We start from the raw sequence: 20,116 nt of genomic DNA, 5'->3' as shown, positions 1-20,116 counted from the left end.
TTTTTTTTTTTTTGCTTGCCTCCCCTCCCCCCGGCATACTCCAAAGTGTCTGTCACCTCCGAGTTACATAATGTCGCTGTAGGAAGAGGCTGACACATAGGGACAGCCCTTTCCTAAAGCAGTTCAGCCTTACTAATGCCTGGAATGCCTGAGTGGGATGGATGGAGAGAATAACCCTCACAACCATTTACAAACCTCGGAGTCACAGAATCAGAGAATCGTTAAGGTTGGAAAAGCCCTCTTAAGATCGAGTTCAACCCTTAACCCAGCACTGCCAGTCTTGTCATTTGTTACTAGGAATTCATCATCAATTAGTACTTTATTTTCTTATTTTATTTTTCCGTGAAAATTATTTTAGTTTTCCTCTGCTGAGCAGTTTGCAGATAAAGCAAAGGGGTGAGGGGGCTGGGTTTATTTTCAGGAGGGTGAGTTTGTTCTCCGCATGGAGAGACTCTGCAGCTCCCAGCAAAGCCTTTAATAATTCAGCGCAGGAAATGCGTGCGTATATATAGCAGGGAAGGTAACGCACAGCGTGTACCTACAGGAGGACAAATATGGAAACCTGGTGTGAATTATTCATGAGGTGTGATCAAATAGAGGATTTTCCTAGACAAAGCACACTATGCTGTTTTCGTGTTTATTACAGCACAATCAGCGCGGAGTGCATCCCAACCTCCTTTCATTCGGGCCATGTCAGATAACCTTTAATGTGTTTGCTAATGTTTCTTATTTACCTTTCAAGCTGTCAGCAAGATATAAGGGCTTGGTAGAAAAATCTGACAAGCCTTTTTTTTTTTCTTTGTGGCCGTCTAAAAATTAGGAGATGGAGTAAAGACTTCTGATGCTCTTCTCAGGGAAGGCACTTTGCTTGTTCAGTCTCTGACAGGAGAATAAACTCGTGGTGCTCTGGACTGATTCATGCTCCTGCTCCATGGCACGGGGTACTTTGGGTTGTGCTGTTGCATAGTAGGCAGAGGCTATTTTTAACCAGAGCAAGGTTATGAAACCTTAGACCCAGCTGAGTGAAAATAATCTGGTCTGAACTGGAAAGCACAGCTTTGCGTGGCTGGGAACACGCGTGGGACTGTCCCCTGGAGGGTCCCACTGGGATGATCCCACTTGCCTTGGCTCCGTCAGCCCCAAAATTTGGAAGTGTTGTCATCGCGGAGGCTGTCACAGAGGCACTGGGGAAACCACTTAAGTAAATATGCAAAGAATTAAAATAGTTAAATGAGCGAGCAGTGAATCAGTGTTGATAGTGTGGTGATTATTAAATAACCCCAGAAGTGTTACTGGAATCACCACTGCTGTTAGACATCAAATTTCTGGGATAGCTAAAGGGGAAGCTCAGCTCCACACCAGTTCTTGGTGATTCTCACACCGAGGTCGCTTTACCCGCAATAAATGGTGGAGTGCAAATAAACACCAACCCCAAAAACTTCCCTCAGCTCTGCCCCACGAGTCGCCTTCGGAGCCGTACCTGGCTAAAATATGCGGTGGTGTTTTTTAAACTAATATTTACTCCTGCTAGACCTGCACAGCCACTGCAGCTCGGGGGGAGGGAGCGGGAGCCGCTCTGACTCATGGCTCAGCGGAGTTGTTAACTCACTCCCGGCGCCCGAGCCCTCGTCCCGGTGTGCCGAGAAGAGTCCACCTTGGTGTACTGGGATGAGTCCACTTTGTCTCCCGGGCTGCAGGCTGTGCTTTAAAGTCAGCAAGCCAGTTCAAAAAGTCACTGGAAAATAAATATTTTCAGTGCACTGCACTGAGGTTTGTGGGGTAGCAGGGATTGTTGTTTTCTTGGTGTTACCCAAATTGCTTGGCAAAAGAAACTTTGCTTTCAATAACTCATGCAAATATTTGGGATCCTTCCATTCTTTAGGATGCTTCACCAACAGAACCCTCAAAATTTAAAATACCCTTGCTCATAGGCGTTATCCTGCAATACCATGGGAATTGTGGCACAAGCAAAGGCAGCTGCTGGACTTGCTGTGAGGAGTTTCCTTTGCTTTGCTTGCACTGCCTGTCGCTTCAAAGCACATCTGCAGCCCCAAAATGTAACACCGAAACATCTTCTCCTCATAATTCTGCCCAAAGCCACGATACCTCTTTGTGCAGTCTCTCGGAGACTGGACACTGGTAGGAGTTTTAGTTGCCTTCCTCTGCGCTTGGCTAAACAAATGCCAAACCTTCTTAAATCTAAATTACTCGAAATATTTACTGTTGAGACGTCGTCCAAGAGGAGGATAGTTAAAACATTAATTCCTCGCATTCCAGTGTATTAGAGCTTTACCCTGCGACTTGCTGAGCGCCAGAAATGGGACTTTGCAGATTCGATTCCCTTCCCCCCAACTAGATAGCCCCCCCCCCCAATTCCCCCACCCAAACTTTAATGCCTTAAAAAAAAAAAAAAAAAAAAAAAAAAGGAGGGAGAGAGAAAGAAAGGAATGCACATCTGGGCTAAATATTTGTTAGAAAGTATTCCCAGGATAGTGGGAGTTCTGGTGCCAGAGAGGAATTCCTGCGGGTTTGATCCATTGCATTATGTACTTGTTCCAAAAGCTGTTTTCAGTAAAATAGATGAGTAAGAAGTCTTAGCCAAGAACAGAATGTCTTTTTTGGCAACTAAAAGGAAGATAGGATTATTTTATTTCAGGTTATGTAAAAAAAAAAAAAAGAGAAGGAGAAGGTGGTAAAATCCTGCACTCGGCAGTGCCTGCAGAGATTTGCAATGGCAAGCTTAGATATAGATATTTATTTTTTCCATGCTACTGTGGACATTTTTGGGGCTTCCTTGTAAGACATCGCTGTGAATTTAAGGTTCCTTGCAAAATTACTGCAATTAAAATATCCTTGTTGTGTCTGAATGAGCCTCTGGGCTTTTTTGGCTGAGTGGCCAAAAGCTTTGGTGACATGGGAAGTCTGGTCCCAAGTGCTGGGGTGAGGAGGGGAGGAGAAGATTGTCCTGCCTTTGACAGGAATACCCCCATCTAGAGGATATTTTGGGGGTGGATAGAAGTGGGCACCAATGGCTGCAGCCCAACTACATCACTCCTGAGAAGGATTTGAAAACATCACCTGGAAAACATCACAGCCATAAATCAGCAACAAGGGGGAAGGCATTAGAGAGGGAAATTAATGTATTTGGCTGGTGGGCAACAGGTTCACCAGCTCTTTCCCATTAATTGAGAATCCTGTTTGCACGACACCTACTTTGCAGTAACAAAACAATAGGTGTTTTGAAGAAGACAGCATGCCAGAAGTGTTTGGTTTTTTTTTTTTTCCTATGCATTTGGCTCATTCTCATAGATGGGAGCTGCACACACCTCCCTTCATCCTTCTGGCTGATGACAGTATTTAAAAAATAAATAATGCAATTGCACCATCTTCTGCACAGCTTGCCTTGGCTCTGGCTTGGTGTTTGTGTTAGCTCAGTTCTCTGTCTTGAGAAGGGCGCTTCGGTTTTCCCTGTGGTGTGATCTGGGGGGATGTGATGCGGCTCCTGAGGGGCTGGTGGGTTTGCAGGTGACTTGAGTGTCAGGGTTGCATCTTTGGTCCGGACCAAAGGGAGTTATCCCTGTCTCAGCAGAGTGATCTTGGCTGCTCCACCACCCTCTGGTGTCTCCCACGAGGCTTGGATGTGATCAACATTGTACCTCAGAGGCTGTTTGCTGTTGGATGTGTCCCCTAGGGGCTTTCTGAGGAGCTGATTTTTCCCTCCCTTGGCTACAGTGGCTTCCCTCACTGGCAGTGTCAGAGTTGTCCTTTGGAGCAGCGAGTGGCCACTCTGTGGCACAAACTGATGCTTTTTCAAGCTAGCTGTGGGGGTTTTTTTGCAAAGTTTTTGGCCGTTCCAGGTGGACAATGGGGTCTGTAAACCTCTGGCTGCAGCCCAGGCTTTGATTCGGACCCCTGCCTTGGATTTGGAGGGTTTGTGTGCTCCTGGTTGTTTTCCTAAAGCAAATGTGAGACAGTGCAGAAGGCATATATATAAAAATAATAAAACTATAATATTTTGTAAATGCAACCAGGTCGTTGGTTTGGGTATCGTGGCTGCCTGTGAGCTCAGCTTTGCTGTGGAGCAGGCAGAAAAGGGGTTAATCCAGGTGTTGGGTAGGACATGTGCTGCCGGGGCTGGAGGGTGGCCAAATCCACCTTCTCTGCATCTATTTTGGATTAAGGCCAAAAACCCAACAACCGCTCTGTGGCAAAACCACCTGCAGCTCCAGGTCTGCAGGAGGAGGAGGAGGAGGAGGGATGGAGGGATCACCTCTCCCCATCCCCCAGGTTCGGGGCCGTGGGGGATGTACTGGCCCCATAAACATGTGCTGCAGCAAATGATTAACTTCTTCAGGCCAGGGAACTGCTTCATCTGGAGACTTTTCTGACCTTTTAGGGGACTGTTGTCTCCTGGGAAGCTGATGGTAAACATAATTAGCGAGGGTTGGTGCAGGGCTTGGAAGGTACTGCATGTGCTCCCATCCTGCAACGTGATACTGCACAGCGCTGTCGGGATATTGAAAATCCCATCATGGGGAGGTTCTTGAAGCTGGTGTGGGGTCTGTGCTGCCTGCTTAGGGCTGTCAGAAGGGCAGATTTAGTGTTCTTTTTTCTGTTTCAGGGACTTAAATTAACTTCAGACATGCAAAAGAGGGTGAGAAAGTGTTAAGGTTGCAAAGGATTAATTTGGCCTGTGGAGGAGTTTCAGGTGGTGGGAGGGGATGGGGGCTCGGTGTCTGGCATCCCTGTATCTGTGCTGTCACCATCCTGGGGCTGTTTACTCTCTGTGTTGTCCAAATTTTAGGCATGCTTTAGCTTCTGTGTATTATGGGGTGGCTAGTAGCATCCCACGGTGCTGGGGCTCTCCCCTCCTTGCTGGAAGGAGTTTCTGGGCTGGGACTGCATCTCTGCCCCTGTGATTGTGTCTTACAGCCTGATGGGATGGGGATGAAGCAAGTCACCCCTCTGGCAGCAGCCTGGGTTTCAGTTCTGGAAATGGCTCACTGGCTTCAAAATAAGCTGGCAGAGACTTCTGCAGAAGCAGGGGCAGCTGGGGTGGTGTTGCCAGTGTCTAAAAGGTGGAATGGTCCATCATTGGTGCAGGAGCATCCCAGCTTGGGTGGGAGCTAGTATTCATTAGAATAATAGAATATCCTGTGTTGAAGGGACTCACAGGGATCATCAAGTCCAGCTCCTGGCCCAGCACAAGACCACCCCAAGAATCACACCATGTGCCTGAGAGTGTTGTCCAAACCTATTGTAGGCAAAGTTTGTAGCTTTTCTGGCTTTTGTTTTTGTTTTGTTTTGTTTTTTGTTGCCTGAAATTGTACAAACTTTATAAAAGCAAAGTTTAAAAAGATGCAACACAGTTATTTTGGTTTTTTCTTTCTTTATTTTTTTTCTCTTTAGGATGAGCAGGGGCAAAGCACGAAGGAAATTTAGGAATCTAGGCAAATACAGAGCTTCTTTGTTTTTAATTAGCTGCATTGTTTTTAATTGCTACTATGCTTGATACATAACCCAGCCTAAACAAGAATAGCTTATTGAATGGGGGACTGACTATGAAAGGCACTGTGAGGAGAAGGGCTGTTCTTCACAGTTGATATATTTGTATTTCAGTGCTTCATTTAATAAGTCTGTTTCCCCGGGGGGCTGTAGCATGTAAATCATGCCAACAGATTGTTCTCTGCAAACTGGCTTATTTTTGTAATTAGCAAGACGTTAAAGCTGTAACTGCATAGAAAGCGATCTGGGTAAGGAGAGTGAACATAAAAGAATTAGTAAGCAAAACGTAATACTTACTGTTTGATAACATTTGTGTTGATTGAATTGGTTTCTGGACAGTTTGTTGTCTGGGATAGTTGTTTTTTCTCCAGTGTTGTAAAATGTGAGAGTGATTCAGCAGGTGTTCACAGCGAGCATAGTAAGGTGTGGTATTTTGGGGGGAGCACTTTTTGGGAATCACACCTGCATGGCCAAGTGGATCTGGTGGAGGAGCCTTGTTGGGGGGGGGGCTAAAACCGTTCTGCTCATCATCAGAAACTGCCAGTATTTCCCGCGCTTCATTTTGCTTTTCTCCTTTGTCTTCCAGTTATATGAAAAATACGGCGTCACCATGAGCGGAGTATTGAAAAGGAAGTATGAAGAGCTGGGGGATGACAGTACCTACTGCTCCTCCTCCTCCTGCTCCCCCCTCTCCTCCTCAGCATCCTCGGGCTGGGAGACTGACGAGGAGAGCTCCCGCGGAGAGCCCAAGCCCAGCTCTGCCTTAACGTCCAGCTTCACCCGTGAGTATCTCCAGCAACCCCTTTCCTGGGATCAGCCATGCCTCTGCATGGGTTTTTTGTGGCATGCTGGTGGGTCTTCACCACGCAGAGTCCCCCCTTGGAGCACACCTTTGTGGGTGGAAGTGGCTGCAATACCTGTCATGACACCAATTTATAATCGTTCAGCATCCTCAGGATCTTCAGCCCTTCCTCCCAGTATTTGTCAGTGCTTTATCGTATTTTTGCTGAAGTCCAAATTTCCAGGAATAGAAACCCAAGGACCTGGATGTGCAGAGGCATGTGGATGCCTCCAAGCCCATGCTGCAGGACCTTCCCACCAGCCCTCAATTCCCTGTCAAGCTGTTCCATAGGCAAAAATTAATCAGACAGCAAAGGCCCATAACACTGTTTTTCAAAAATGATTAACCAGTAGTGTAATTACCATTTCAGAACTCGTTTCCTACATGAGTTGGGTACTTTGCCAAAGAACATGACATGTTTGACATTGCCTCCGCTGCTAGTACAGATAAATGCTATTTTGTTTTCCCAGCAATATCAGTTTTGAGAGCTTTTAGGAAAACATACAAGAGGCAAGGTTGTAAAACCCTTTATCTGCCATGTGAAGGGAAAAATAAAAGATACAATAGAGGAACATCTTCATGGTGAAGAAATAGTTCAGCCTAGTAAATTATACTGAACACCCACTGTATATAGCAGTTAAGGTCCACTTAGCAGACATACACAAACACACAGTGGTCTGAAAAGGCTTTAGAAGTCTTGTAATAATAAAGAGTCTCATTCTTGCTTGTCTTCCCAGGTTTTGTGACAAAACAATGAACTTTTTGTATTCCCTGGCTCAATTGGAAAAGGGTCAGGAATGGGAAAACAATTTCAGAGGAGGGGTGCAGGGAGAGAGAAGCAAATGCCAAAGTGCAGCAGCTCAGTCGATAGATGATCGCAGTGGTTAACTTGCCTTTTGATAAAGGGCTCGTGTTTTAGAAGATTGAGTCAAGGTTATTATGAAAGTGCAACGCGCAGCGCAAAGATATCATCAGAGCGACTGCAGCACCCAGTGTGAACCCCCAGCTATTGAGCAGAAGCTGCTGACACAGCTGGGTGAACGCTTCTTTTTTCTTTCTTTTTTTTTTTTTTCCCATGAAACTGAAACACTGTATTTTGGCAAGTGAGACCTGTGAAATGTGGGTGCAGCTAACTGTCCAGTCTCGCACTTTCCCAGCCTTTGGGGCCAAGCCCCTCAGGTTTTTACAGTCCTTTTTTTGGCTCCTGGCCTATGTCTCTTCCACCTGAAGAACAGGGGTCAGTCCCAGCTCTGCAGGAGTCACCCATCCTTTCTGAGTTATTTCTTCCCATAATTTCCATGGTGGCTACCAAAGCACCCATTCATCAGCAAAGAATAAGACCAAAAATACCCACCACCACCAAATTTGGGTGCAGCTGGCTCTCGTTCCTGCCACTCTCTTGCAACTGTGTTGCCCAGTACTGCTGTGCCTCACTTTGCTTTCTTGGCCAGCTACATTCGTGGAAACTCACTGACTCTGAACCTGCCTTGACTAATTAGTCCCCCTACATCTGCTGTGTTTGCATGTGCAGATGTGCAGGACCAGGTATCTCTGGAGAGGCTCCTCTTTAAATGGTGTGTAGCATGTTTCAGCAGTTTAAGATAAACCAGAGTCATGTGTTGCCATGTTTACCCTGGGATCACCTGCACGAAGATTAACATCTTTGCAGCTGCTCTCAAATGAGTCTCTTGAGAATAAACTATAGATTCAGAGTTCCTCCCAGTGGATGGTGAAAGGAAGTACCAGAAAAAAAACCCCAGCCATTTGGGCTACTTTCTGCCCTGCCACAAAAGCTGGAGCCATGCAGTGCTTGAGCGCCGGTGCTACAGCATCCCAGGAGCAGACCATGGGCTCCTGAATGTGGGGCAGGGTGTGTGGGTTTAGAGAGACAGACGTGTAGGATGGCTGGTTGCTTGTTCGTTATGCTCTGCTGCACGTGAAGAATAAGCAAATGTATGTTTCCTGGGGGAAGTCAAGCGGGAAGGAGAAGCAGCAACCATTTCGTGGGGTCAACTCTGTTGCAGAAGGACTTGGCTTACTTTTCTCTCCATCCTCATCCCACCTTTGAAGTGTTAGCTGCTAAAACACCACCAAGCAATAATGTAGCCTCGATTGCTACAAGCAATGATGTAGCCTCGTCCTATCATGTCCCTGTTGAGAGGGTAATTATAAGTCCTGGTGTTTGTGATATTTACAGCCTGTTTGTAACATTTCTATCCTATCTCCAGGATGGCAGCACTGACTTTGTGCCTTTTTTTTTTTCCCCCTCCATTTTTAGCCACGTCTATCCTGAAGAAATCCAAGCGACTAAAGAAGAACAATGTGGAGTTTGACCGGGTCACTGTGTTTTACTTCCCACGCTGCCAGGGGTTCACGAGCGTGCCTAGTCGTGGGGGCTGTACCCTGGGGATGGTGAGCAAACACAGCTCCTCCCGGCAGTTCACGCTGGCGGAGTTTTCAAAGGAGCAGGAAAACGTCCGTCGGGGGAAACTTGAAGAGAAATTAAAAGAGGAGAAGTTGGAAGCGTTGAAATGGAAAGTGAGTAGGAGCATGGGGCTGGGTTGATGAGAAGTTGGTGGATGTCATTAGTAATTGGCCAGCTTTCAGTAGGAGCCTCTCTGAGACCTGGGGGCATCAGTCCTTAGCCCTGTTTGGGTCTCCAAAAAACACAGGCTCCAGTGTGGGTTTTTCACTTGGTTCTCCATCTTTGAAAAGTGATGGAAAAGACATTGAAGATGTTTTTATTCTTTTGGTAGTACCTCTCTATTCCTAGACTTGAGACTCCTCTCAGCATCTCCCAAAACCTTTTCATCTCTGATTTAGACACTTGATATCCCAGGAAGCAGCCCCTGTCAGGTCTTTGGGGGCTCTGACACAGATGTTGTTCCTGGGGTTGGCCATCATGGAGGGGGCAGGTCATTCCTTTCTCGTTTCCCCTGATCTGGGGATGCTGATGGCTCTGCGTCCTCAACAGGCCACTAATGCTTTGTCCATTTTCTTCCCTTAGCTCACCATGAACGGCACAAAGGAGTCGCAGGAGGCCAACCAGCTCACCATCGATGACATCTCCGACGACGACATCGACGTCAGCAACGTGGACCTGGAGGATGGGTTCTTCCTGCAGCCCTACCCTGCCAAGAAGAGACGTGCACTGCTGAAGGCCGTGGGGGTGAAGAAGATCGACAAGGAGGAGAAGCGGGAGCTGCACAACATCCGCCTGTCCCGGGAGGACTGCGGCTGCGACTGCCGGGAGGTCTGCGACCCGGAGACCTGCAGCTGCAGCTTGGCAGGCATTAAGTGTCAGGTACTGCCCTCACCTCTGGGCGTGGGGAAGCACCACGGCTCCAGCTGTGTGTTAGAGCAGGGGGGTTTGGAGCCAGCAGGACAGGGTTAGAGCAGCCTGTAAAGTGCATCTGCTCCCAGCTATGCTCGGAGTGGAGCAGGTTAGGAAAGGACTTGGAGATGCTCCCCAGGCTGCAAGGCAGACACTGCTTGAAAGCGTCCGCTTCCCAAATCACACATGCAGCAATCCCTGTGCTGCTGGAGCAGCCGTGGGGATGTGCCTGAGCCTGCAGCGAGAATGCACACACCACGTGTGTCCCCACGAGACCCGTACCTGCTTGGTCTCCTGCTGGAGATGGGCCACGTGGGAATGTCTGCAAGGGAAAGCTTCTTGCTCCTCACACAAGGCTGTGATTTCTCCCCCTCCCCCTGGTTTTATTTTTAATTCTGTTTTCCCTTGGCGTGTGTCACAACTCCCAGCGCGCTCAGGAGAACGTGGGAGTGTCAGCTGAGCGTCAGCCCACAGCGAGCTGTGCAGGCCACCTGCACAGTGGGATAATCCCTCTGTATTCAATTAGTGTGTTATATTTTTCAGCTTTTTTTTTTATGGGTGCCTGCCTAGCTGCATTTGAGGAGCCGTATTCCCTATTCTGGGCACTGCTGTGGTGGTTGGAGGCTGGAGGTGGCGTAGGTGGATGCACACAGTCAGATGGGTGCACACGGGTGCTCCATGTGTGGGCCACAGCCCCCCTCTAGTGGCTGCTGCAGATCAGATAATGATATCTATAAATAGCAATAAATAGAAAAACTCACGTTTGCCCCCTTATGTCTCCTTTTGGACCGTTATATTTTGCTTTCTTTTTGAATCTTTTGATTTTCTTCACTGAAATCCAACTTTTTATGACACCCCTTCAAAAGAGCGGGGCATTTTTTTTTTTTTTTGTCTCCTCAGCTGTTACTTGGTTTCTTGGGGTGGGTGAGTTGCAGGCGGTTTTGACTTTGTGCCGCTTGGTTTGATCCTAATCCTCCACCTCTTCTTCTCCCTGTGCCAGATGGATCACACCTCCTTTCCCTGCGGCTGCACCAAGGATGGCTGTGGCAACACCGAGGGCAGGATTGAGTTCAACCAGGCCCGTGTGCAGACACACTTCATCCACACCATCATGAAGCTGGAGCTGGAGAAGCAGCAGCAGAGCAGCGAGAAGGTTTTGGAAGCCGAGCCCCCTTTCCGGGAGCGGCTCCCGCCTCTGGGGTGCACGGCAGGGAAGGGCTCCTTGGAGGAGCGCGCAGTGCCGCTGGCACCTGCCTTCCAGTTCAGCCCTGACCTGGAGGCCCTGGGGGAGAACAGCTGCAGCAGTGACATGACGGACTCCTCCATCTCCTCCCACCCCAGTGAAGACCTGGAGGAGCCCTACGAGAGCCTCCCCTCTGACAAATCCCAGTCGGATGTGGACGACGACGGCTTGGCGCGCATCCTTCACTTCAACGACTCGGATGCTGAGGAGGAGGGTGGCCATGGCCAGGATGACCTCAGCTGCTTCCACCCTGCTGACTTCTTCATTGAGGACCATGGCAGTGAGGCCAAGCCTGTCCCTGGCCACTTGTCCCACCTCTCGGAGTGCCTGGACGAGAATGCCAACCAGGACAGCGGGGGTTTGCTGGAGGATGCTGCCCACGCGCGGTGTGATGGGCTCTCCTGCTGCGCCTCATCCCCCACCGAGCCCTGCTCCAAGAGCTACGCCGACCTCAGCCTTTCCTCTGACTCCTTGGATTTCTTCCAGTCCTTCTCGGACTATAACTTGGGACCGCTTTACAACTCCTTAAAGGAGTACGAGAACCTCGATAACTTCTCAGCGTTACAGTTTCAGTTGCCTAATTTCCCAGGCTTCCCGCAAGCTGGAGATCAGGGCTCCTGTTTCTTGGAGTCCCTCATTGGTTTGTCTGAATCCGTCCCTGAAACCCCAGCCCCTTTCACAGACAATCAACTTTTGGAGGATGCCATCAAGTCATCGCTGATGGAGACGGTGAAAGTGTGAAACACCCGTGTGGCTCAGGCAACAAGGACTGGAGCTGAAAGGAAAATGGAAGAACAGTTGGATGGGCAAACTTTCACCAGAAGGATGACATTGTGCTACTCAAGTATAAGGAGGAAAACCCAACAACAACGAAAGACTTTCTAAGCAGATAAACTATTTTTGGTCTTTATAGAACGTGGACGTTTTGACATACTGCAGCTACAATCAGTTCTCTCGCTGTTTGTGCAAAAATTTCTAAACTCTCATGATGGGATGGGGAGGGGAGGGAGGGCAAAAAGACTTTCACATAAGAATTTCCTTGTGTTTTGTATGAAAAGACCCGTTGAGAAATACTCCTCGCTAACGTTGCCAGTCGTACACACAGCCCCTTCTAGAAACGTTTCAGTGTTGCAGGAACTTTTTAAGACAACTTTTTGAAGCTGTATTTATTGTAAAAATTTGTGGTTTGCGTAAGAGTCAGCCCAACCTGCTCTTGCGTTTAAATCGGACGAGGTTTACAGAAGAGATCCATACACTATATACATAATCATTCTTCATCTATTTATTGCAAATTCCAGAATTTAACTAGCCACCGAAGCTTGAACTAGCATGAAACCTTATTTAAATTGGTAATACCTCAGATGTATTATGTGTACAATCATATTTTTTTGCATAATATATCTGTATTTATTTATTTTCTACCTGTAGTACGTGAATAGCACTGTGGTTTGTCGATGACCTGGAAGGGCAATAAGGTCTTCAACAGGAAGATGACCCTGGTTTTTCTGAGTCTGAGTGATGTTGGCTGTTTGGTCTTCACTTCACATTTCTAAAAATGCTGAACACAAGTGGGTGGGAGGGCAGGGATGAGGGAAGCATTTGTGCAACATTCCTTGGTTTCTCTCAGCCCTCAGATGGTGTCTGGTCTCCGTAATATCCCTGTGGAGAGCAAAACAAGCAAAACCTTCAACTATTTAAGAAATAACAAGAACTAGCTCAAAACAAAACAAAACCCAACCCCTTTTTGTAAATTATTTTATAATTTATTTAATTTCCTGAGGATTTGGCCATGAGATCTTTCCCCATCAGTTATGGTGCCTGAATATGCAGAGGAACTGTTAGCAGTGGTGGGGAGGTGTAAAGATAAGGACCTTGGCAGCCCTCGGGGGGGCTTTGGGAGAGCAAAGCCAAAACAGCAACACTGTGCTCAAGCTCCTCAGCAAGTGCTCCTTAGGACTCCCGAACACCGAGGATGTCGCAGCTCCAAAATCCAGTGGATCAGGCTGATTGTACTAATTTTTTATGGAGGTGAATCAGGTGATTTAAGTAAAACAGATGGATATGAAGTTTACTGGGTTATTTATCCTCTGAGTACGGTTTTTGAGGGAAGAAAGAACAATACCTGAAGATAAAGCTGAAAAACTAAAGGCTTTTGGTTTTTAAAATGAGATAAATGATCATGTATAGGAAAGATATGGGAGGCTGCCTTGGCCTTTTGCTATTTAAATCAGTTTGAGAACAAGACACTATTTGGCCACAAGATGTAACTGGACATAAAATCTGTACGTCAGTGATACACTAAGTGCCTACACCAGTGGTATGGAAAAAACAAAATGGATTTAAAACCTATCGGCTTTAAATTCCCCCTTGGAAAATTTGTTGATGGGAGCGATTCCTGGCATTACCAGCACAGGGGGAGGACACAGCTCTGGTGTCCCAGCCCCACAGCCCTGGGAGCAGCTGGAAGGAACTCCCAGGGGTGCAGAGACACACGGTGAAATAACCCCAGAATATGGATTTGAGGATTTTTCTATTGGCTGAACTGTTTCTATCCCCGACGACAGGGATGGTGCTCTTGGGTACCTGCTCATCCACAGGTGCCTCACGCAAACCTGCGGGCAATTTAGGAAACTTCTGGCGTACGAATATGGCGAAGGCTGGGTTGCTTGGGGTTTTTTTTTTTTAGTCGTTGTTATTCCTATTTAATTGTACATCTTCTCTGGAATTGAGCCGGTCAACTCAGAAGCGGAGCCACGTCCTCGCCCCGCGCTCGCTGCCGCATCCTCCCGCAAAGCATCGCCCCCGGGGACCCCCCCGCCAGGCAGGAGGGCGACTGTAGGAATACTACTGGCAGATGGAGGATTTCCTGGATTTATATATAATTATTATAATTATTTATAATTATTATTATTGTTATTATTATTATTATTTTTTTTGTCGTCGTCGTTTCTTTTAGACTGTAAAAATCCCCCCTTCAGTTATCTCCCTAGGTGGTAGTTGCTATCCTTCAAGACTGCATCAGAAATACTGACAGTTGAAAGTCTGGTACCGTTCTGTATTTATTGGCACTAATATATTTTATAACATTCCTAGGTTTCTCTGCATATATATATTTATATATATAAAATATATACACATATTTTATATATATAATATACACACTTTTTTTTAATGAATGATTGGGATTGACTCCTGCCTTTGTGGATTTTTTTCAGTAATTTATTCTTTTTATTTGTATTGGTGCCAAAAAGAAAGAAAAAAGATTTTTTTCTCTTTTTTTTTTTTCCCCAGGGCACTGAATTGTAAATATATAATTTTTTTTCTTCTTGGTATCTGTGTAAAAAGTCGCCTGTTAAACAGTTTAAAAACTGGGTATTTATTGACACAATCTGTAATTATCTAATGTATTGGTTGAAACGCTTTGGTTTCAACATAGCTTTATTTTAGCTTTCTTTGTGTATATATTGTGATTATGTTGCTTAAAGGTACAAGTTAAAAAAAAATGCTTTATTTTTACCTTATCCATTTGCATTTGTTTATAAAAAAGCATATTTGTCTACAGCTGCTGTCTCTCATTTCATCGAAGCAATATGAAGAAATTTCCATTACACTTTCAATAAAAGAATTTTGTTTGAATACGGCAGTGTCTTCACCGTTTACCCTTCACTGTGGCTCAGAAATTTGGATGATGGGTGTGTATGGTGCATTGTATGTCACAGTTGTCTCTTCTTTCTTTGTTTTTGGTCCGTTTTATCCCTTTTTGAAGCTAATGTGTGTGCTGGGGTTCCCACCCCAGGTGTCGAAATGGGAGCATCCTACCATGGCAGGAGCAGCCCTTGTCCCAGCTTGGTGTCTTCCAAGAGGCTTCTCCTGAGCTTGGGGACTCCCATTGCTTTTCTCACCCCCCAAAAACATCCCAGGGAAGCAAAAATGAGATGTAGCCTCTTGCTTCTTGGCAAGATCCGTGTCCAGGAGATCCTGAGGTTCCTGAGGTGCCCCTGCTCAGCTGTGCCATGGCAGTGTCCTCGGCACATCACGTTGCAGTAGCATTTGACAATCGTCCTGTTCAAGTTGCTTCCTGCTCCACCAGTGTTTCTTGTGTGGCACAATAACCGCTTTTCTTTTCCCTAAATAAAGTAAAAATCAGGCGCTGAGGTCCAGGGTGGGGTGTTTCCTGAACTTGCTGGGCTTGTGGATGGTGGCTGCCTCTCTCTGTGGGATGGTAGAATAGACAACAGTCATGGCAGCATCCCCATCACCCAGAAGCATTTAGGAGAAATCTTAGGAAACCTCTTGGAAACCCTGGAAACCGCTTTCCCTTGTGGGTTACAAACCATTTCTCATCACTCCATGGCACTCCTGGAAGGATGGGACCTGGAAGGATGCAGCCAAAAACAAGCATCACCACAGTCCTGCACCCTAGGGGAAAAGTAGAGAAAATATTCTTGGTTCTGGCAACCGCACAGAAAGAAGAAGGGGGTGAGCATGTGAGCCAGCCCATGGTAAAAAGCAAAAGCTGAATAAATCCCAGGAATCTAGATAGGGAAAAGCACACCTCTTCCATGGGTTTGTGTCTGTCAGCACAGGCATAAATCATAACCCCTGCCATTGACCTGAAAGCAAGGGAAATTGGCCAAAGAATGCCATTGTCTAATTTTCCATTGGGAATCCGATTTTAAAGGTTGCCATCTGCCCCCAGAGCAGGGAAGCTCAATTAATTGAATAAACTATTTGTTACAAATTATTTGCTGAGCTGTAAAAGCAGGAACACTGAAAAGAGGCTCGTCTGTGGAGGCTCTGGGACACGGGGTGAACCCCGGCCCATTTCCCCACCCAGAAGGATGTGTTTTCTTGTGGAGTTTTCTTCTTTTATAGGATTTATGTCTATAATTCCCTCTTACATGAACTTTTTTCTGACTGGGAGGGGAACAGTCCCCAGCATACAACTCCAGCTGCTGCACTGGTGGGTTTTTGGCTCACAGTGATGACTTTGTGCTGTGCCCTGGCAAAGGGCATCATTACCCAGGGACACATCACCCCCAAGAGACAGGGGTGAAACAGCCCCAAGGTGCTGTATCCCATCAACCAGCTTCTGGCATGGGCATCTCCATGGGGAATTGCAGAATCCTAGAAAGGTTTGGGTTGGAAGGGATTTTAAAGATCATCAAGCTCCAAGGATGGGGCGTCCCTGGAAATGGAGCTTCTTTAGGAAACCTGTGCTAGCATCTCACCATCCTCACAATAAAAAATTTCTTCCTAATATCTAATGCAAACCTGCTCTCTGTCAGTTTAAAGGCAACCCTCCTTGTCCTATCACTCCATGCACTTGTCCAAAGTCCTTCTCCAGCTCTCTTGTAGCTCCTTTTAGCATGTTTCTTTTGATGCAGTCCAGGACATGGTTGGCTTTCTGGGGCTGTAAGTGCACATTGCCAGGTCATGTCCAGCCTCTCATCCACCAGCACCCCCAAGTCCTTCTCTCCAGGACTGCCCTCAATCCATTCTCCACCAAACCTGTATTTGTGCTTGGGATTGTCCTGATCCAGGTGCAGGACCTTGCTTTTTTTTCCCATCACGTACCAGGGTCAGACTAAGATTCAAGTGGGCTGCAGGAACATTCCAATAATTGCCGATTCTGCAATGCCCTTTTCATGGAAAAGCCAAGCCAGTCTCTAGGTCTGAGTTAAAACCTCAGGTCTGGCAAACTTCTGCTGAATTCCATGAGAAATGTATGTGCACGGGCAGAGAAAGTGCCTGTTACAGTGACAGAGGTCAGGGATGCAGAGGCATCACCTGGGATATTTTTATTGCCTTTGCCAAAGGCCTTGGACAAACTTACTCCCTGCAGTGTCACACTGCTCAGCCACGAGGTGCAAACCTGCCTTTTCCTTCTATCGACCAGACAGATGAGAAAAGGGTTTTTTTCCCAAAGCTCCTGCCTCCAAGACAGGCACAATCCCACCGCATGCAGGATCTGGCCCTGTGGAAATGCCCTCGCTGCTGCGGAGCCAACACCCCTGCCCTGACCTTGCCCTGCAGCTGCCGGGTTGTTCTGTTGTTTGTATTTTTTTTTTCCCCTGACGGAGATAAAGTCCATCCTATCCGTCATTTTATAGCTGTTCCTGACGAGAAAAGACCTCGGGACTCTTATTCCCGCCCGGCGCCAGGTTTGGAGTCGCCGAGCCTGGCGTCACAGCCTGTCCCCGTCCCCGCCGGCCCCTGGTCGCCAAATGACTCATCCCTTTTCCGGAGGCTGTTCCGCCACCCGGAGAGGAATGCTTTCTGGTCTGGTGGCTGCACACGCGGTTCAACGCGTGCAGGCACCGAAAAACGAAACGAGAGCGGGGGATGAGTAAATGCTGTGCCTGTGGGTGCTGCGAGCAGGGTGGAGACGGGGTGACTGCGTGGAGGAAAAAAAGAATACAAATGAAAATAAAGAGGGTGGTGAAGCCCTAAGCAGGGTGGGGGGTGCAGGGGTGGGTTTACTTGGGGTCAGTAAATCATCGATTTCCAGGGATGGGGAGGAGCAGCCCCGCCCGCTGCCAAACGGGGCGGGAGTCCCAGCTCGGTGCCACAGGGCTGGGACACGTTTTTCGCGGTCAGTGCAGACAGTCAGCTGGTCTCAGCCCTTCCACGGCTAGGGAGAAAACTGTGGGTTGCCCCTGGTTTTACTCCTTCTGAGATGTAGCCCCTTAAAAGCAGAGAGGCCACGGTTTGAACGCCAGAGGGCCTTGCAGGGAGACCATCTCCAACCAGCCGGGAAACTCATACAGGGCTTCTCCAGCCTCCAGCTTCAAAGGAAATGTGAACTCCTCTTGGCACAGAGGCTGTGATAAACTCTGATGCTTCCAGGACGTGGACGTGCTGGAGCGAGTCCAGAGGAAGACACAAAGATGCTCCAAGGGCTGGAGAACCTTTGCTCTGGAGACAGGCTGGGAGAGTTGGGAGTGTTCAGCATGGAGAAGAGAAGGATCTAGGGAGACCTCAGAGCCCCTTCCAGTGCCTAAAGTAGCTTCAAATAGAGCTGGAGAGCGACTTTGGACAAGAGCACATAGTGATGGGACAAGGGGAAATGGCTTTAAAATGAAAAGGGGGAATGGCTCTAAACTGAAAGAAGGCAGGGTTGGATTAGATATTGGGAAGAAATTCTTCCCTGTAAGGGATGTGAGACACTGCCCAGAGAACTTGTGGATTCCCCATCTCTGGAAGGGTTCAAGGCAGGGTTGGATGGGGCTTGGAGCAACCTGGTCTAGTCAAAGGAATCCCTCTCCATGGCAGGAAGACTGGAACTACATGATCTTTCTGGCCACTTCCAACCCAAACCATTTTGTGATTCTATGACTCTGTGACTCCTTCACAGCTATGACCACTAGGAGTTTTCAGTGCTGCTTAATCCACACATTTCCATCAGCTTGTTTTATCCTTCCAAGCCTGCTGCTGACTGAATGGCAGTATTGCCATCTACTGGGCAGCTGCCTCCTTCTCCCAATCTCTCAGCTGGCCAAAGTGCTCTTGGGCAATGCTTGTCCTCCTCTGTGGGACCAGAAGCACCATGTATGTCACTAAGGTATCACACTAAAATAAAATGAAATAAGGCTTAAAAGACACACTTTGGTTTGGAGGAGAGGTGGACATGTCCTGGGGCTTGGCTGTGTTTCCACATCTGGCCTGGCACACACATCCTCAGTTGGATGAAACCATCTCCATAAGGCAAGTGCTCAAAAAAACCCCCATGGGTGCACCTACATTTTGACCAGGGAAGCTGAGTGAGGGACCAAAACACCAGTGCTGGGCATACCTGACTCCATTACATCGATTTGTGCATGAAACTCACCAAAGTGGGAATATCTGCAACCAGTGGAGCTGAAATATTTTGTCACAAGCAGAGGCTTTGGGGGATTTCAGATCAGTCCAGCTGAGGAGGCTGAAAGACTTGAAATTGCCTGGGAACCTGATTTCTTGGGGACCACATGAGCTACACGCCAAGGGTAAAACATTACAGGAGAACCCTGCCATCAGGATGAATACCACAGAAGGATCTACCTCTAAAATAAACCTGCTCCCCTGAGATACACTGCATGGGAAATTATTATCTATTATACTTCTCTGGAAATAAATACTTGGCTGCTACTTTGTAGTAAATAGAGATGAGAACTTAATGGTCCTTAAGTGCTTTTCATAGTCAAAGCATCCCAAAGTGCTCTCTGGTAATTAAGGCTGAAAAGCTGTCAGGAGGCAAGGGAGCCTCTTGTAGCCACACTCCCAATATCCATCACTTTTGCCTGCAAGTGAGCAAGGGAATGATTGGTGGAGTGGTACAATTTCAACTATAGAGATTTTGGAGGTTATTGTGATAAAGAACAGAAGCCCCAGGGTATGATTTGGACGAGGAGATATCTATAACCAGAAAATCTCTATGCAGCTGTGGTGTGGCTGAGGGTCCTGTTGCTGAGCTTATGTCTGTGTGATTTTAAAGCTCTTCAGCTCTGTTCGTGTTTTGGGCCAGCTGAGGTGCTCAAGGGTATGAAGACATCCCCATGGGGCTGGTGAGGTGACAAGGCACCTCAGCAAATCTGTGCCCCTTTGATGCAGTAGAATGGGATGGGACAGGTTGTCCTCAGACATCCCTAACAGCACTAAGTTGACACCTGCACCCCCACACTGTGTTTCACAGCTCCTACAGCCTTACCTCCCCAGATAGCTCAATGTGTTGTGGCTGGTCCTACACCTCACTGAACACCCTACACGTGGTGGGACCAACGGATAGTTCTGTTGCCATGGTTGTCTCCTTTTTCTGCTCTCCACAAAGATGTGGGGAGCACCAGTTTTCCAAAATCTAGTTCATTCCCTGGTTTAGTTGCACCCTCACCTCCCAGTTTTGGAGAAAAGGACGTGGACATATTGCTGTTACACCTGCCATCTCCACACAGTAAACCCCGTGTAAAGCACCACATTTTCCACAGGCTTCCCAAGATCACAGCTTTGCCCGGCAGACCAGGGAACAAGCAGCTCTATCCAGGCACTTGGATAGTGAGAGGCAAATGAGGGCACAGGAGAAGCACACGTGCCCTACCCGTGCGCTGCCAGGCTCCCGCCTCCCTCTTATCACAGCTGAGCAGCACAAGCTGTTCCTGTCATCGAAACACGGAAAGAAACGCCGCTCTTGGCACCGGGGATGTGATAATGACCCTGAATT

At 47.5% G+C, this 20,116-nt stretch overlaps 1 protein-coding gene across 2 annotated transcripts; it reads left to right on the top strand.

The window, feature by feature from the left end:
• The first annotated feature begins 76 nt into the window (after positions 1 to 76).
• CSRNP1 (cysteine and serine rich nuclear protein 1) lies at positions 77 to 14,559 on the top strand. 2 transcript variants are annotated; one of them, XM_018089207.2, is made up of 5 exons: positions 77 to 226; positions 6,092 to 6,287; positions 8,625 to 8,884; positions 9,354 to 9,650; positions 10,681 to 14,559. In XM_018089207.2, the coding sequence occupies exons 1-5, from the start codon at positions 158 to 160 to the stop codon at positions 11,662 to 11,664; spliced, it is 1,806 nt and encodes a 601-aa protein (XP_017944696.1). In that variant the 5' UTR covers positions 77 to 157; the 3' UTR covers positions 11,665 to 14,559. The 2 variants fall into 2 exon arrangements, with proteins under 2 accessions (XP_017944696.1, XP_008926811.2); XM_008928563.3 differs by lacking the exon at positions 77 to 226 and having other exon boundaries at positions 5,362 to 6,287.
• The last annotated feature ends 5,557 nt before the right edge of the window (positions 14,560 to 20,116 follow it).

This window comes from Manacus vitellinus, unplaced genomic scaffold (genome assembly GCF_001715985.3).
Source record: "Manacus vitellinus isolate BGI_N305 unplaced genomic scaffold, ASM171598v3 scaffold_12_pilon, whole genome shotgun sequence".
Taxonomy (NCBI): Eukaryota; Metazoa; Chordata; class Aves; order Passeriformes; family Pipridae; genus Manacus; species Manacus vitellinus.
Note: the sequence above shows the minus strand (reverse complement) of the source record. Positions and strands in the feature narration are given on the sequence as shown.

What these genes read in the sequence shown, in the direction of transcription:
- CSRNP1 (XM_008928563.3), top strand. Translation starts at nt 5,972, where the DNA reads ATGGCCAAGTGGATCTGGTGGAGGAGCCTTGTTGGGGGGGGGGCTAAA. An exon ending in CTTAACGTCCAGCTTCACCC is followed by an intron (nt 6,288 to 8,624) that starts GTGAGTATCTCC and finishes CTCCATTTTTAG; the next exon opens with CCACGTCTATCCTGAAGAAA. An exon ending in TGGCAGGCATTAAGTGTCAG is followed by an intron (nt 9,651 to 10,680) that starts GTACTGCCCTCA and finishes TCCCTGTGCCAG; the next exon opens with ATGGATCACACCTCCTTTCC.